Source organism: Python bivittatus, unplaced genomic scaffold, assembly GCF_059951505.1.
Source record: "Python bivittatus isolate LINGU-HERP-01145 unplaced genomic scaffold, Pbiv_v1 ctg000200_np1212, whole genome shotgun sequence".
In the NCBI taxonomy this organism is placed as follows: domain Eukaryota; kingdom Metazoa; phylum Chordata; class Lepidosauria; order Squamata; family Pythonidae; genus Python; species Python bivittatus.
Genome location: NW_028277040.1, coordinates 3,446,113 through 3,463,949, shown reverse-complemented (window position 1 = coordinate 3,463,949; position 17,837 = coordinate 3,446,113). Strand labels below are relative to the sequence as shown.

The 17,837-nt window shown below is 37.9% G+C and overlaps 1 protein-coding gene across 1 annotated transcript in view; it reads right to left on the bottom strand.

Annotated features, from left to right (window-relative positions):
* Positions 1–5,412: 5,412 nt before the first annotated feature.
* The window catches only part of ACADL (acyl-CoA dehydrogenase long chain), a 29,951-nt gene continuing 17,526 nt past the window's right edge, over positions 5,413–17,837 (bottom strand). Inside the window, exons 6-11 of the mRNA XM_007421670.4 lie at positions 17,067–17,231; positions 16,270–16,371; positions 14,551–14,664; positions 12,813–12,940; positions 7,163–7,249; positions 5,413–6,023 (exon numbers count right to left, since the gene is read on the bottom strand). Of these exons, the coding sequence (XP_007421732.1) occupies positions 5,930–6,023; positions 7,163–7,249; positions 12,813–12,940; positions 14,551–14,664; positions 16,270–16,371; positions 17,067–17,231 (690 nt within the window). The 3' untranslated portion in view covers positions 5,413–5,929. The remainder of the gene's footprint in view (positions 6,024–7,162; positions 7,250–12,812; positions 12,941–14,550; positions 14,665–16,269; positions 16,372–17,066; positions 17,232–17,837) is intronic.

The window sequence follows — 17,837 nt, the reverse complement described above, 5'->3', positions numbered from 1 at the left end:
ATTCAGTCCGGTTCTTTTGTCTTCTTGATTGCTGTCTATTGGTTGTGCGGTTGTTACCTTTGTTGGGTTTTCCTGTTGCATGTAAAGCCGGGAGTTCTCAATCGCGCGCTGATTGCTGTGCTTCCGAGCCCCTCTGCTTCCCTTTGTCTGCAGCGCTCGAGGGAAGCCGGTGATGATACAATGTATCCGCTCTCGGCCAGAGTTGACTACCACCACCTGTCAGCAATCAGTTCGCGGTTTGGCTACCTTCCCCTTTTTCACTGCTAGCGCCTGGGGCGGTGAAATTGACTAGGTGAGGCTGAGCAGCGGCATTCACCTTGCCGTGCCATGCCAGCTGAATCTGACACATTGATCTTTCTATTCTGCAATATTCATTTGTTGTAAAGATTGCAAAAGCTGAGATTCAAAACATTTATAGTAAGAGGCTGGCAATCCATCTGGACCAGGTACCTTTCCTGTTTTAGACTTTTTGATAACTTCATACAATTCCTTTATTGTTATAGGTCCATTCAAAATTTGTCTCTGTCTGTAATCTTTGGTAAATTCTGTTTGTGCAACTTTTCATCCACTTTTTCCAAGGAAATTTCTTGGGGTTTGTTTTTTGTTTTTTGGTACCTTGGAGTCAGTGTTGACTCCTGGTGGCTGCCTGGACTAGTCTCTGCAGTTTTCTTGGCAAGATTTCGGAAGTGGTTTGCCATTGCCTGCTTCCTAGGGCTGAGAAACAGTGACTGGCCCAAGGTCACCCAGCTGGCTTTGTACCTAAGGCGCGACTAGAACTCAGCGTCTCAGAGTTTCTAGCCTGATGCCTTAACCACTACGCCAGACTGGCTCTCTTTGTATAATATAATGGCTCTCTTTGTATACCTTTGTATAAATAATATAATACTTAATGAAACACTTTTCACATATTCACATTATCTGTTATTACAATATTCCCTTCTTGTAACTTTAATATCACTTTCTTTTCTTTTTTTCGTAACTTGTTTGACAACCATCTCCCCAGTTTACTTGCAAATTCAAAATTTCTTTGTTTTGCATAGTTCCTCTTTATTTCCATCTCTCTCACTATTAACATAGATAACTGTCTCTGTAAAAGCTTAATTTGATGAACTGTAGTTATCATCCCTGGAGATTTTTTAAAATTCTTCTTCCTTTTTTTAAATCTCCCCTAAAATCATTTGAATTTCCTCTTGCCTTTTCTTTTTAAATTCACTATTACATTGTATAAAATATCCTTACTAAAGCTTTACTTGTATCCCAAACCATCCTTGTTTCTGTACCTTTATTAAGATTATTCTCAAAAAATCCCTTTAACTTCTTTTTACAATCCTCTACCATTATTTCTTTTTGTAATAACATCTAATTCAATCTCCACCTAAAAGATCATTTTTTCCTTTTAAAAGTTAAAGGCACTGGATTATGATTTGAACATGTTATCTTTGGTAACATCTCCACTTTATACACATTATTAACTAAAGCCTTAGAAATCCAAATCATATCTTCTTGAAAAAGATTTATGTCTTTCAGAAAGATAAGTATATTCTTTTGAATCTCCATTTTTATGTCTCCATGCATCAACAAGCCCCAAATTATCCATTACATTTTTTTAAAAAAAACCACTTTGGTAATTTACCCTGTGTTATTTTAATATTTTTCTCAGAAGTTCTATCTTTTTGTGGGGAAACCACTCCATTCCAATCCCCCAGGAGACACCAATTTTCATATGTAAAATCCAAAAGTTTATCCATAAGTCCTTTGTAAAATGTTATTTTATCTTCATTTGGGGCATAAATTCCCAATATCGAAGTCTTAGCCCCTTGTAGAGAAACTTCCACCCCAATATATCTGCCATAATCATCAGTCAATATCAGTTTTGGATATAGTTGGGAGTTTATATATAAAACAACTCATTTTTCAATCCTGCTGAAATAAATTCCTCTCCCAGATTTTTCTGAGTTAAATATTTTACTTTTTTCCTAATATGTTTCATGTAGACAAATCACATCTTGTTTTAACTTTGTCAAATAATGATTTTATTTTCTCTTTTGAGGGGCATTTGCCCCATTTATATTCCATGTTAAGCATTTATAATCCATAATTAATCCAAGATTTTGGAAAAATCAATACCTGTAGTGCCCAATGTGGAATCTTCTTCAGTGTTTTTAATCTGTTTGTTTAGTCTCATCTATCATTGTCACTTCCCTGTGTGTCTCCTCCAGTTTTTTTTTCCAAAAAATCTCTTACTTTCTGCACAGAATTCAACCTAAATCTCTGTTGTTTAAATATAAAAATCTCCCCTTCTGACTTGTCCTACCTAAATGGAATTTTCTTCTGTTTAAGTTTGTCAGAAAAAAAGTAGTCCTGTACTTTGTAGTATTCTAACTGGGATTTCCTTAAGTACAATTACATGTGTATTATCAATCCTCAGTCTAATATTAAAATGCTGCTGTAGAACTTGGTCTCTTGTCTTCTTCCTGCCAAAGTGCACAAGAACATCCCTCAAAACATTTCTTAATTTTACAAAATGTGTATTGATCCTGTAGACCGTACCAATCTCTGTATCAGTATCATCTTCCTCCCAGTCCAGGAAATGAGAGACTTAACAAACTTTTCTGATATCCTCTCCATGTTCTTCTGGAATTGTTCTAAATCTTAAGCAAAATTCTTTTTCTCTCAGTTCCAATAATGCCAAATTATCCAAATCCTTCTCCATCTATTTATAATTTCTGTCTTGCTTTCCAAAACTTCCACTTTGTCAGTAATTTGTTTTAAGTCTGCAGCCAGTTGCCCTACAGATTCAATTTTCTTCTTGAGATCTTTTTTCATCCCTGCAAATCCTTCTTCCATTTCCTTTTTAATTGTTGCAGTCATCTTTTTGCCAAATTCTTCAAACATTTTCTGCAATAAATCTGATGAAATACCTTTATCTGTAATTTGTTTTAGTGAACACCCCTGCGTCCTTCCCCCAATTTGGCAGGTTTCCTTCTGGTTGCCATGGTGAGAAAGTGAAAGTATATCAATTACTACAGTAAAAGGCAAGCTTCTTTTTTTTCTGTTTTGCTTTTATCTTTAATACTTTAGTCCCAGCTGGCTCTCCGTAGTCACAGTCATACAGTCTGGCTCATATTACTCTTATCTTGTTTTGTAAAATCCACCAATTATTACTGTCCTTAAAAATGAACAACCAGCATTCCCACAAAGGTCTGGTCTGTTAGTCTAATTAATTTTACTATTTTCAAAGCCACTTTCATCAAAAAAAAATTTCTTCTATTTTTTAAAATCACTGTCCCCCTTGTCCATTTGAAACTTTCTTATACTGTATTACAATCTTGTTAAGCCTTTCGCTTTTAAATTAAAATCCTTTAAGATAGCATTTTTTTTCCCTCTTAATTTCAAAAAGAAGGTACTTACCAAGAGTTTTTGATCTTCACTGCCATTGGAAATATCTCTCTTAGGTTGTAAAGCAATTAAATCATAAAGTGATTAAGAAGGTGAGGCTTTTGACAGTCGAATATCCATGAAGGCTGCACAGCAATTTTTAGGGCACATTGTAAATCCCTTGGCTCCCAAGCCACTCAACCCATAATCAACCACAAGAAACTAAATTCATGCAGCTTTCTTATGAGGAGCAGCTCTTCCAGAGCACAAGTTGGGATCTCCCAATCTCTCCTTCCTCCAGAGAAATTTCTGTCAGTCAGAATCATCTTCTGACTGGCAATTTCACTGCTGTGCTGTCTCCGTTTGCAGAGCTGCTTGCAGAGATGTCTAACCGGCTATAACACCTTGCCTGGAAGCCCGAAGGAGGTATTAAAAGTTCAATGAGGTGAAAAAGGGACAACAGAAGAAGTCAATGTGGCAATCCAAAAAAACTTAGTGAAAATCTGAACATAGAAAAGGACTCACGCACAAAATAGAAATAACACCAGGTCACAAGGGAACAGAACAGACAGATTGCCCCAAACTATAGAGCTGATATCAGGAAAGCAAGAGCTGAGATTGAGCCAAGGTTAGAAAAGGATGCTAAACTTAACCAAAACAGCTTTCTCAGATATGTTCAAAATAAAAAGAATCTGCATACCACCTGCTCAGTGAACACAGCAAACTAATATGTAATAAAGAAAAAACAAATTATTCAGCTCTTACTTGTTCAGTCTTCTCCCCCCTTCCTCTCAAAATGTGCATGTTTCAACAGGAAATTATGAAGGGGCAGGATTGACATCCAAGACTGACAGAAGCAGGAAATAACTTTATTTTTTTCCAAGCTGAAATGAATTGCATTCCAGAGTGTTGAAAGTCTGGCTGAGCCCCTACATATTATCTTTGAGGGATCCCAAAGAATGGAAATGCCAAATAATAGAGAACAAACATTCCCTTCCAACTTCTATTAGGAGGCATGTCACCTGGAACCAGGAAGTAATATTTTCAAGTTTAGTTGTCCTTGACAGACCTATCCTCCAATCCCCTTTAAAGCCAAGAAAGTTAGTGGCTTATTGCCACGTTTTGTGGCAATTAAATATGCAGCTTAATTATATACTTTGTGAAGTTTTTTTGGGGGGGGGGTCTTCCAATCAGCTTCACTGGATGACTCCTTTTCTTAGGGTTTTCAGAGGATAAAAACTTCTGCATTTTCCTCATGCCATGCATGATTTTATACACCTTGTTTATGTCCTCCCTCCAGCTAAAGAGTGACAAACATTTTAGCATGTTCTTATAAAGATGTTTGAACCCCCTAATCATTTGGGTTTTACTCTTCTGAGTATTTTATCTTATTATAACTTTTTTTCAAATCTGGACACTAGATCCGTACATGGTATTCCATATTCAGACACATCATACATTTGTACAAGAGCTTTAGAGTTTTGGCAGTTTTATTTTCAGTCCCTTTCCTAATGATTCCTAGCATGAAATTTCCCTTTTCACAGCTGTTGCATCTTCACTGAACTATTCACTATGACTCCAGTAATTTTTTCTTGGTACAGACATCTTGGATCCTGTCAGTGTAAATACACACACACACACACACACACACGCACACGCCCATCCATCCATCCATCCATCCATCCATCCTCAGTGCATCATCTTACCTTAATTATTTAATATAACTAAATTATTAAAATTGCAATGAGAGAAATTGGGTGGGATAACTAATTCTCAAGAAGGCTGAGATAAAATACAAAATAATCCTAAGAATAAATTGGTTGAAAGTAACAGAATGAATGCTCAGAATACTTAGGAAACACAGATCAACTGTATAGATATAGTACACAAGGATACCTGGCTTGGTAATATTTTGAATATTTGTGAATTTTGTGAATTTGTGAAAAACAATTTTAGAATAGCAGTTGATTGCCAGCTGATTATGATTCAGCAGCGTAATCTAGCTACAAAAAAGGCAAATGCAATTTTTTTGGCTTCATCAATAGAAGTATAATTATATTTTGTGTCAGTTCAGAAATATGTTAGGAAGATTACAATATATGCAATATTTTAAAAGGAAAAAAGAAAATGAACTAGAAGTACATTCAGATTCCATTAGTTTGAAAAAATCCATTATATAAGTTTCTACAGTTGGTATTCCTTTTTCCTTCTGCCACCCCAAAATTTCTCCAATATGAAATGTGTTAATTCTGAGCATAGGGCTACAATGCATTGCATCCAGTTTGCAAGAGTTTAACTTCAGAACTTTTAGAATTGTTAAAAATACAACATAGTGTCTTGCACAGTTCAATGTGTTTGAATTTATATCACTAAAGAAAGACATTGATTTAATATTAAACATTAAAGGTTAACCTGAGAAACACACAGTCTTCGTTATTAATGTTTTACAGCTTTTAAAAGATTATTCTACTTCTTCAGTTAGACATAAGTTGTCCTCCATAATTTTCTTTTTGCGAGATTTAATTTTCTGTCAGACAAAATGGAATTGCATCTAATTGTTGCTTACAATATCTCTTGCAATGAGTTCTTTCATTATTTCATTGGTACCACCATAGATTGGCTGAACACGAGAATCCACAAAAGCTCTGGAAAAAAAGGTGATGAAGCATGTAAAGTGAAGCATACCAATACTAATAAATATCTACATCATAGGATATATCTTTTCCTACCAAGATATACTCTTAACTGATCTTGTTAATGGTGATTTGATAGCTTCTGAGATAGCTTCTAATACAAATATTGAGTTTCTGCAACCTCATTTCCCAGAATGTTCCTAAAATGTTCCTAAATGTTCCTAAAATATGACCCAAAGCTTCTTGGGAATGAAGATGACAAGTATAATTGTTAAAGCTCAGAATGGGAAAAAAGGAAGAAAAAAGAAAGAAAATAAGATTCACATTTGCTGCTTAGTAAAAAGACAAAATGGAAGAGAGTTTGGATGACCCAAAACAAAAGGAAGAAAGAAAGGGAAATAGCTCTAGCAAAGCAGCTAATGCTGAGAACATGAAGACAGATTTGGGGATGACTTTCAATCAGGCGTAGTAGTAGTATGGTAGGGTAATGTGTAGAAAATCAGAGAAATGAGAAGTGAGGCTAAAACAGGTGGCATGAAAAACTTATTCATGTATTTAAAATATTTATATACTACCTATCATACCATGTACAACATTAAATAGTTTCAATCCTTTTAAAATTATAATAAAACATATAAAATAATCTCTCTCTTCTGTTAAATGTCAAGGCTGGGAAGGAAAAGCAGGGAAAGAGCTGTGTTTGTGGGTTTTCTGTGTCTGAAAAGCGATCAACCAGTTTGCCTTCCTGTACAAGACGAACTGATCACACCAATTACAGGAGTAATTTTGTGAATGGGCACATTCCCCATGTCAGACATTTTGTGATGGTAACCACAACACCCAAAATTCTACTGATCCCAAAAAACCCACAGTATTTAATTATTGGACACTAATATAACACAGATCTTATAGAAGTACTTAAAACAGCTAACGTATAATAAAATTAAATACCCAAAGTAATAAAGGGACCATAAGGTTGAGGACAAATGGAAATTCAAACTATCTGAAGATTTAACAGTTATAAAAACTTGAGCTTGCTACTTACATCTTATACAGTATGCTGACTGGAAAAGTAAAAGATACCTGAAGTACTTATGCTCAGTTCGTTGAATTAAACTGCATGATTGGCAGAATAAAAAAGAGAAACTTACTTTGCAATTGGGTACTCCCACATATATCCCCATCCTCCGTGAAGCTGCAAGCACTGAGTAGCCACATTGTTTTGGAGATCGGAAGCCCTTATAGCATAGACAGATAAGTCTGTTTCTAAACTGTTTGAATTATTATACTCCAAAAACTAGCTGAAATTATCACTTATAATTATTTATCTAGTTACATTATTTAAAAAAAAATTACAAGTTTTAACAGATAACACACACACACACAATAATTTATATAAGATTCAAAATCCAATTTTGGCAATGGCAATTTTACAAAGGAAGTGTTTTAAATGTAGATTTAAATTCAACAAGATATTCATTTTACATAAATGTTCAATCCAAACAGTTTAACTGTTTATCACCTAACTGAAAATGTTTTCTACATCAGTTTAAAGTATGCAAAAATTATCTGTACCAGGAGATTTTCTATTCAATAGTAAAACCTCCACAGGGCTATATGAACATAGCTAAAACCAAATTCAATCAAGTAAAAGAGAAACAACTATAAGAAGGGTGCTTTAAAGATTACATTGGAGAGTAAGATAAGAACATCATGGGTTGCAATACCCAAAATATGTAGGCACAACTATCATTATACATTCTACACATTGCTGGAAATGCTAGCAGATAGGTATACACAACTGCAGATAGATGAATGGTGATTTCCTTTTATTACAGCTAAGTACAATTGCTTCTCTATCAGATATTTCAGTCCAACATTATTTTATACTACTGGAAATCTCTCATCTGGACTTTTATCTTTGGGTTTCTCTTACTAATTTTTGTAAGAGACAAACATCTCAAGAAAAATGTGTTCTGCTCTTTCTCTTAATCTTATATCTCACTTCTTTTACTCATGTAGTTAATTTAATCTGGCATCAGTACACAGTATTCCCTTGGATGTTTTCACTTGTCTAGCTTTGGTGAAACAAATGTTAATATGTAACAGCAAAAATTCCAAGGCCCATTTCTGACTAATAAAAAATGGAACTGTAGTCTAGGTAAAGCTATCTTATATAGCAATGAGCTGCTTTTCCAGTCAGATTTAGACAAAAATAGAAAACTCTATGTACTTAATACACTGGTAAAGAACTATTTATTTCATTCATTTTAAGTGATTTGTAATGGACCCAAGAGATTTTTAGCTCTTTCATTTTGTATTCTTATAGAATTCAAAGTTTTAATATAATAGTCATTTTTCTCCCAGGAATCAGTTAGAATGTTGACTCTTTTGTCCACCTCAGAAAAGTATAACAAAATCTTTCCTATGAAATCAGCCAATAATCCAGTTCAACTGAAAGCCTGCCAATTAATCATCTCTCTTTCAAATCAATGCAGTATCCTATATTTAAATAACCTAATCATTTCCAGTAAAGGCCCCAAAAGTCTTTTATTTTAAAGTTAATTCATAACTTTGAATTGCTTTCTGAGCATGCAGCCTGAATCTTTGCTGCTTTTTAAGATGAGTTTATAATATAATAAATACATTTATTCAGGATAAACCCTTGATCATGGTATCAAATTATTCTTAAGGATAATGCATTTCTCCAATCAAACTAATAAATGTCACAGAAACTGGTATTCTTCATCTAATGCAATATTTTTAGATATTACAAGTGCTGCTCTGAATGGCATTATGTAGTTGTCAAATTGTCTATGTGCTGTGCAATAACCTGAAAAAAATCCTTCTCTGTATTTTTGTTATCTTGCAATTTAATCTCCCCAACCTGCTGATCTTCTTTTGTTTTCCTGCAGTAAAACTAAAGAAATTCACGAAACTGGAAGGAGCCATTGAGGTCCTTCCTCCTGTTCTTTGCAGGAATCCAAATTCAAGCATCCACAACAAATGACTTTTGAGCTTCAGCCTGAACACAACCAATATATAGGAACAAGAACCCCTAGTCAAACTACGCATACAGTTAGCAATTTTTTCTTAACATTCCATGGGAATCTACCAGCATGTAACTTAAATCAATTAATCCATGCTGTGCCATCTCAAACTCTAAACAACAGGTTCTGGTCTTTCCTATATGACATCCTTTCAGATATTCGAAGAAAGCTATCGCAGTCTGAGTTTCTTCTTCTTTAAGGATAAGCACCCCCCACTCCTTCAACCTGTATTCATAGAACCAAGTTTCTAGGCCTCAGACCATCCTGTTGTCTACAGTAGGCTTTTTGTGGTAGCCACATTGCTGGTTTCTGTTGCTTGAATTTCCTTCCCAGTTCTTCAAAATTCAGAGTGATATGGCTGGGCCTATTCTTGCTAGTATCATCTGCCCCTTTATGGATTAGCAGAAAGCAATAATTGTCAGTGGACTTGATAAATCTTCGGAATTACCCTGTGACATTCCTAATCTGTGCTCCTGGCAGACAGTAAATTTCAGAAGCCAGTGGCTCTGATCAGTACACATTTGTTTCTGTTCCTTGTAGCTGTGTCATCAATTATCATGACTCCTCTAGTCTTTTTTTCAAGGCTTCTCCTCTTCCAGCATTCATCCTCCTGTCTTCTGATCAGAGGTGTTTCTATTTTTCACTTGAAGGCTGGTGCCTGTTTCTTCTGTGAGGGCCTCAAAGACATTTCTGTGTTCCAGTGTACAGTGTATCTCCTGGCTAACTTGTTTCTGGGTTGTCATCCTGATCCATTGTACTTGCTTCCTTGTTTAACTCTCTTATCGGTGGAAAGTTGGTTCCTCTGTCAGCTCCTGCTATAGTGGCTTCTCTGCCTTATATGAAAAATCTTAATAAGCTCATATAAAGCTTGCACTTACTAGAATGTTTTTTATATAAGAATATAAAGATGCCATGAGCACTGCAGTTTTCAACATCAGAATAATACCTGTTATTCACCTCCATTTCTTAGGGCACCAGCAGTAGAAAGCTTTTATTTTTTCTTATTCTCTTCTCAGGCTCTCACATTAGGGTGACGGCCTGAGTGCATCCTAAGTGCTGACTGTTTAGGAAGAAAACTGGTTAGGCACTTGTGAGACTAGGCTGAAGCTGCCATAACTAAAGACGAAGCAGGCACATAAGGAGGGAGGACAAAAAGCCAGGAATCTTGCCTAAAAGATCCCTTCTGGGGAGGTAGATAACAAGGAAGCAAATTGTTACGGAAACAAAGAAAACATGTCACCTGAACCAGACAAAGGAAGTTGGGCCTGAGCACATGGAAAAAAAAACAATCCCAGCTAATCAACAAAGCAAAAACTTTTGGGGATAAAAAGAGGTCCTAAAGCCTGGCCACTCCTTGAGTCGTCCTGAATCCAGACTTGGTAACTTTCTTCCTTCTACCTAGTGCCTGGTAGCCTAGTTGAGAAGGACACAGGTAAGTGGGAATGAGTGTGTGTGCATGTGTATGAGAAAGAGCAAGTGTACATTGTAACCATTAAAGTTTTGCTGCTATTTTAAATTCACTGGGTCTCGGTGTACAGGTAGTCCTTGACTTACGACGGCATTTGGTACTGGAATTTCCATTGCTAAGCGATGAGGTTGTAAAGCGCAACTGCATCACTTAGCAATGGCAATCCCTGCAGTCCTGGTTGCTGTCATTAACGGAATCCCACAGTCATTAGGTGAGGCAACTTCCTACCAGCTTCCCACAACCAAAGACAGTGGGGAATCTGGCAGGAAGTTGCAAGTCCCAGGCAGCAGGCAGGTAAGTGGCTGCTGCCAGATAGGGGAGGGAGCAAGATGGTGTGTGGGAGGATCAGGGAGGGTGCATGAGAGGCGCCATGCAGCTTGGGGAGGGTGTGAGAGGGTGTGCAAGAGGTGCCGCAAAGGTTGGGGAGAGTGTGCGAGAGACGCTGCATGGGTCAGAGAGGGTTGGGGAGGGTGCAAGGGAGTGTGTGAGAGGCACAGTGTGGGTTGGGGAGGGTGCACAAGGGTGCAGTGGCAAGAGTCAGGGAGAGTGCGTGGGGGTGCGCGAGAGGCGCAGTGTAGGATGGGAAGGGTTGCAGAGGGTGCACAAGAGGCACCGCGCAGTGTGGTGAGAGCACGTGGGAAGGTATGAGGGGAGGGGTGAGGTGGTGCGTGAGAGGTGCAGCACAGGTCAAGGAGGGTGCGTGAGGGTGCAGCACAGGTTGGGGAGTGTGTGCAGGGCTGCAGTGGTGAGGGTTGGGGAGGGTGCATGGAAGGTTGCGAATGGCCAGCTAGGCGCAACCACAGAGGGGCTGGGGAGGGTGTGTGGAGACTTATCTTAACAACCTGCAATCTTCCCTGCCAGCTTCCCCATTGATTTTCTGGGGAAGCTGGCAGGAAAGGTTGCAAATGGTGATCATATGATTGCAGGGTGCTTGGCAACCGATCATAAGTGCGAACGAGTTGCCAAGCACCCAGATCACAATCACATGACTGCAGGGGTGCTGGGACAGCCGGAATTCCAGGGACTGGTTGTAACCACCATTCGTTCAGCACTGTTGTAACTTCAAACAGTCGCCAATCGAATGGTTGTAGGTCAAGGATTACCTGTATTCCAAAGAACCTGATGTGCCTCAGTGTTCAGTTGGAAGTGATTTGTCCATAATTATTTCCTGGCTGTTGACCAGGGCTGTGTGTGTGTGTGTGTGTCTAGCTGTACCTATCTGGAAAACCCAAGTAGAAAGCAAGGGGGGCTTACAAGATCCATGTGCCTCAACAGGGCTATAAGTGTGTGAGTGAGTGACCATAAACCAAACTTGGGAGTGAATGTAACACACTCCACTTTAAAATTTCATGTGTTTACATGTTAGCAAATCTAAGTTTTCATATTCTACTTCCTTAGTAATCTGAGAAGTCTATTTTAACTTTTACAAAGGTGTCAAGTTAAATATGGGCTAGGAGTGTGATACAGCTGCTAAAAAAGACAAATGCTCTGTTGGGATGCGTAAACAGGTGTAGAGAGTCTAGATCATTGTCCTACTCTACTCTGCCCTGATCAGACCCATCTGCAGTACTGAGTGCAATTCTGGATGCAGACAATGACAAATCGGAGGAGGTTCAGAGGAGGGCTACCAAGAAGGTGAAAAATCTGAAAACCAAACCCTATGAGAGACAGTTCAGTGATGTGGACACGTTTCACCTATAGAAAAGACAGCCAAGGGAGATACGATAGCAATCTTCAAATATCTGAAGTGTCATCATACAGAAAAGAGAATGGATTTATTGAACATTGCCCCAGAGGGCAAGACCAGAACCAATGGGTAAAAAACAAGGAAGGAGTTTCAAGCTAGACATCAGGAGGAACTTCCTCAGTGGACAAGCTGTCAGCCCGTGGAATGGGCTGCCATGTGACATATGAGTTCTCCTTCACTAGAGGTCTTCTAACAGAGGCTGGGTGGTCAACTATCAGAGATGCTCTGATGGATTCTGTATTGAGGAGGGAGTTGGACTAGATTATTTCTATAATCACTTCCAACTATGATTCTAAGGAAATCCTGTTTAAAGCCAAGGCAGGAGTGCTCATTTAAGACTATTTATACAAACATGCAGACATAAATTGTGAGTGAAAGCAATAAAATAGAACTGAAAAAAGGGTAACCCATTTGAATTTTCTGCAGAAAATGTCTGTGCCTGTAATTCTTGAGTACAGTATGAGATTATATTCATTGTCACTATTCAGATTTAGAGCACACATATATGAAATTAAGTTCTTATTTAATAGACATACCAGTATTTAGCCATTGAAGCAGTAACAGAATCCAGGCATTTCCGTGAATGAAGATCAATACAATTATCCAAAAATGTCCGACCTATGCAAATCTGTGTTTTCAGTTCTGCTAACTTGTGCTGCACAGTCTTCCAGTTAGAAAAGAAAAGGTACAATGTGTTATTTTCCGGTGTTTACAACACATTATGCACATCCCAATTATATCCCTGTGACAGTTTGTAATACTTTGCAAAAATACTTTTATGTTCAAAGACAGTGCCCATAGAACTTCTTCAAAATTTATAATGTATTCACTGGCCCAAAGCAAACTGGCACCTTAACCACATTGAAACTATGTAAAAAACATTTTAGGCCTTAATATTTATTTGGTGGGAAGCGGGACACCACCACAATTCCTTCTGACTTCAGTAGGTACAGCATTAGTTATATATTAGATTGTGAAAGGATGTTATCTCTATGAAGACTACTGTATTGTTCAGAATCACCAATGGTAATAATCTTTTTCAAATATCCTAGTTTAACTGCACAACACAAAACTTTCACAAGTGTAAATTTTAGCCAGGTCAGTAAAACTGATCTTGAACAGAGGCACCTTATATCTAATTAATCTTGACAGTACATTAGCTTTGTTCCTGGAAAGAACACCAGTATTTTTCTTTTTTCCTATTATAGTCAGAAAATTAGGTTAATCTCATATGAAGGGCAATGTTCATACAGTTAATCATTTTTTTCTTATCTCTGCTTCTGTCTGCCATCCAACTCCCCACTAGCACTGTTTTCTCATGCTAACTCTCTGTTTAGTCCCATCTCCTTTCCCAAGTTGTCCTGACTAGCAATTTTCATTGTCTCCCTATCTGCCTCCTATTCAATATGCATTCTTCCCTCCAATGAGTTCACCAAGAAGTGGTGATCCATTTTTCTTTTTAAAAATATTTTTACTGGTCATGTTTGAAAAGGAAGTACAACTTCCTCACAAACTCATTTCCCCAAAGAACACCTCAGAAGTGTCTGAAAACTACTCATTATTTCTGAAACTGGATTTCTTCTGCTTTTCTGAGTCAGGAATTTGTAAAAAGAAGCAAGTCCACACACATACTGATGTTATAAACTGGCTGAAAGACCTTTTCCCATCCCTAAGAAATCCTGGAAATGAAAATGTTATCATGCAGAATTATAAACACAGAATTCCACACTCAGCAGTTACAATTCCCAGCACCAGGCTGAATTTGTTTAAGACGTGCTTCCAAAGAAAGGATATTATTCTGGCTTCCTTTCAAAATGTCAGCAATACATCTAATTATTTTTAACTGTTAGTCTAAAGCATAAGGGTCCGATACAACAATGCATTTCATATGGAACATTTCTGATTTTCAGTAATAAATTGAGAAACCTCAGAAAGTCTCCAAGTCACTTTCTGAAAAAAGAAAAAGCTGGAAACAATCCACACACATGGGACAAAATAAAGCCCCAAGAGTCCTAGAAACCATAAGGCCAAATAGCAGTCCTCAGCCTGAATTCAGCAGAAAGAACTAGAGCCACAGCAACCTGGTACCCTGAAATCCCCTTCCAGACAAATGTTTCAGAAACACAAAGGGTTGATTTCCCTCATTGTATATCGTTCATCAGGTGACTAGGCCTGTTTCCATTCCAAAACCAGGTCTGAACCTAAAATGGAAGTAATGCAGGGATTTTAGATTAAAAGATATTACTGAGGAAGCAGGTATCCCTAAATTCTCACCTGTAAATGTGAAATAGTCTTCCCAAAAGCTTTTCGTTGTTTAACGTAGTTTCTTGTTTCTTCAAACATGAATTCACAGCTAGCAATTGCCATATCACCAATCAAGAGCCTTTCCTTGAAAGATAAGAGGGAAAGGACATTCTCAGACATGCTCATTATTAAATGAAAAAAAAAAAATCATTATTTCTCTACACATTCTTATGTTTGATACCTCCTTGTCCTTGCATCACTGGCTTTAAAAAACTTTCTGGTTTATAAAGATGAATGTGGGTCTAAATCAGTCTGGTAATTATTTCAATAGTAGACCTTAATTTCTGCTTTGCAGTGCACTTTTGAGTCTAATATATTAAATGTAGGACTGGGGGAAGGAGAGCTCTCAAATCATTTGACTTGCCCCAGATGCAAATTGTAATATTTAATATTCTGGCCTGTAACATCAACATAACTTTTATACAGAGTAAAAATATGTAGTCTTTACAGGTGGCAGAGGAGTTCAAAATTGTACTTACTGGTTCTACTCTTTTGAGTCACAAGTCTGAGATCCAGTCTGTACAGGGACTAATGAATGTATAGCACAATGTGGACATATTTTGAGAATGTGCTACATCCCTGGAATAATTGGGAGAGGAATCTGTGATTATGGTATGCAGAAGTTTTGATCAGCACATAGAAGTCAGGGGTGAGAAGGGGCCAACAGACTTGAGGTGTACATAATATGTCTAAGCTTTGTGCTTTGACTCTCTGCCCAATGCTACTGTGTAAAAGTATATGAACCTCTTGAACTGTTAGTATTCTACACGAAGGCATAAATCATATTGGGGAAATAACACTCCCAAAGGAAAGACTCAGATGGAAACACTCAAAATCACTTCCAGTATTATGCCCTCCCCTGCAAAAAAATTATGAGACAGAGGGACAAAAACGGAATGTAAGACAAATGCCTATCTAAGAGAACTGAGTGAAGTGAAGTCTTTTGAAGCATTAATTCTATTTTTGTGTGTGCTGAGAGAAAAAGGCCCTTCTTAACACTGGTTTCAAGTAATAACTTGGCATTTTAAATTGGTGACAGAAAGTGTGACCTGTGGGGAAAAAACATTCTACAGGACAGAAAATGCTAAAACAAATCAGCACCTTCTTTGGAGCTTTAAAAGGATGCTTTACTAGGGGCAAAATATGTTTCACTTTGGACTCAAGACAGGCTCAGCTGCAGTCTCCTGAAGCTTCAATTTCCTCCCCTTTGAGAGTTAATGACAGGGAGATAGCTTTTCCTGACACTACACAGACTTCATGTTTCCATTACTCAAGTCTACAAAGACCGTGATTTACACAGAAAGAAGAAAAGAAAGATGGGGGAAGGCCCCAGTAAAAACTGTTTTGCTTCCAAAATATCTGTACCATAGCTACAGAACAGGAGTAAGAACTGATACTACATATTTTAATATTAAAATATTAACATTCCCAGGCATAGTTCCCAAACCTTTTCTTCATATATTGCAATGTGTTATATTAAAGCTCAGGTCTGTAACACAAGAGAAAATCATTTTGGGTGCAAGGTTTCCACACTGAAATCAGCAGGTGGTAGCTGTCAACATCTTGCGTAGAAGATCAAATGTCATCTAGCATAATTGTTGCTGGCAGATAGTTGCAGTGACAAATGACGCCTTTGTGTTATCCTTCAGTGTGGTTTTATATCTCAGCACGGTTTCATGTGTGTCTTACCTGAGGAAGCTCTAACATTAGATAATAGAAGCCTTTGTTCTCCTGGCCAAGTAGCGCACTGGCAGGCAAGCGGACATCTTCAAAAAATAGCTCAGCCGTGTCCTAATTTTAAGTAACAAAGCCACATATTTGCCTGTGTTCCTTAAACCTTGTATCGTAATACTTATCTCTTAAAGAAGTGCTGTGGGCTCACAAGGGCTGCAAAATGGTGGGAAGAAACTGTTTATCAAAGTGACTACCTTCCGTAGCCAAATTCTAAGGCCCAAATAACATACGACAGTGGAAATCATGTTTGTGTCATCCTGTATTTATTCTACTGGCTTGTGATGAGGGATGGAAACAATCTCATTTTAACACAGGTAAGATATGGGTGATGGGAGGCAATTCTTTCTGCAGCTCTGCTTTCTTTTCCCAGAAGCTATCAGCCCAAGCCCTTGTCCTCCACCTTTGAGCAATATGATATCCCTGCACTCCTTTTTGAGGTTGCAGTCAGGCTTCTCCTCACTCTCTACTCTATACTTGAATGTGGCAAAGCCATGAGCAGCCAACTCTTCCTGCCACTGGACCCAGCTGAGCAGAATGCCCTCTTGGGTTCCATAGCTTATCAAGAGAAAGCTCACAGGCATGGGGGGAAACACAGCTATGGAAACTGTATGATTAGGATGCAGGCTGCTGCAGCCATCTGGCAAATACACCTAGCTTGCTGTCTAATGCAATTATAACTGAAATACATTTCAACTGAGTTTACTCAATGAGTTTACTACACATATTTATTAGAGCAACTCCCTGGGACTCACCTGTGCTTTAAGTCCTATTTTTTCAAGCTTACGCCCTTTGACAAAGCCTTTCATACCATTTTCTACTAGGAAGAGGCTAATGCCATGAGCAGGGGAACGGGCCTCACGGTTTGTAATAGCCACAACAATAACCAAATCAGAAATCCAGCCATTAGTAATGAATACCTGCAACAAAGCAAAGAGTTATACTAGAATTGTTTTATTGTAATTCACTTTCTTTGCCTATTAAGGAACATAGTCCCTCATAGTCAGCCATTCTTTATTTAATAGTATTTGGATTCATTTGTTACCTTGTGGTAAGTTTTCCAGTTTAATCAATAACACTTTGAATTCATACAAAGTCAGAATCCAAAAGACACTCAAAGATAATCAAATCCCACCCTCTACCTTCAGGCAGAATCCTTCCAAGATGATCTAGTTGCCACAGATAACCACATTGTAGAAACCAAAGTAGATGTATATAAAAAAGAAGTGTGTGGTGTTTTGAATGCTCTTTTGAGATAGCATACAGAAGCTGAGTGTGGCGAAAGTTAGAACTGAGGCAAACTAGTATTGCAGTGGTCAATGAGATTTGTTTCTAATGGAGGCGAATATGTGTAGCTCAGGGTTGAACTGTGGAGTCCTTGGGGTTCTCTGAGCTTGGTTCTTTTCCTGCAAACATTTCATTACCCGGCTAGGTAACATCTTCAGTGCTGGAATGGGATGGGGTTTGCTTTCTGTTTATATACTGTGGCATGCCCTGCCAGTGCTGGTGGGGGTGGGGGTTTTGTT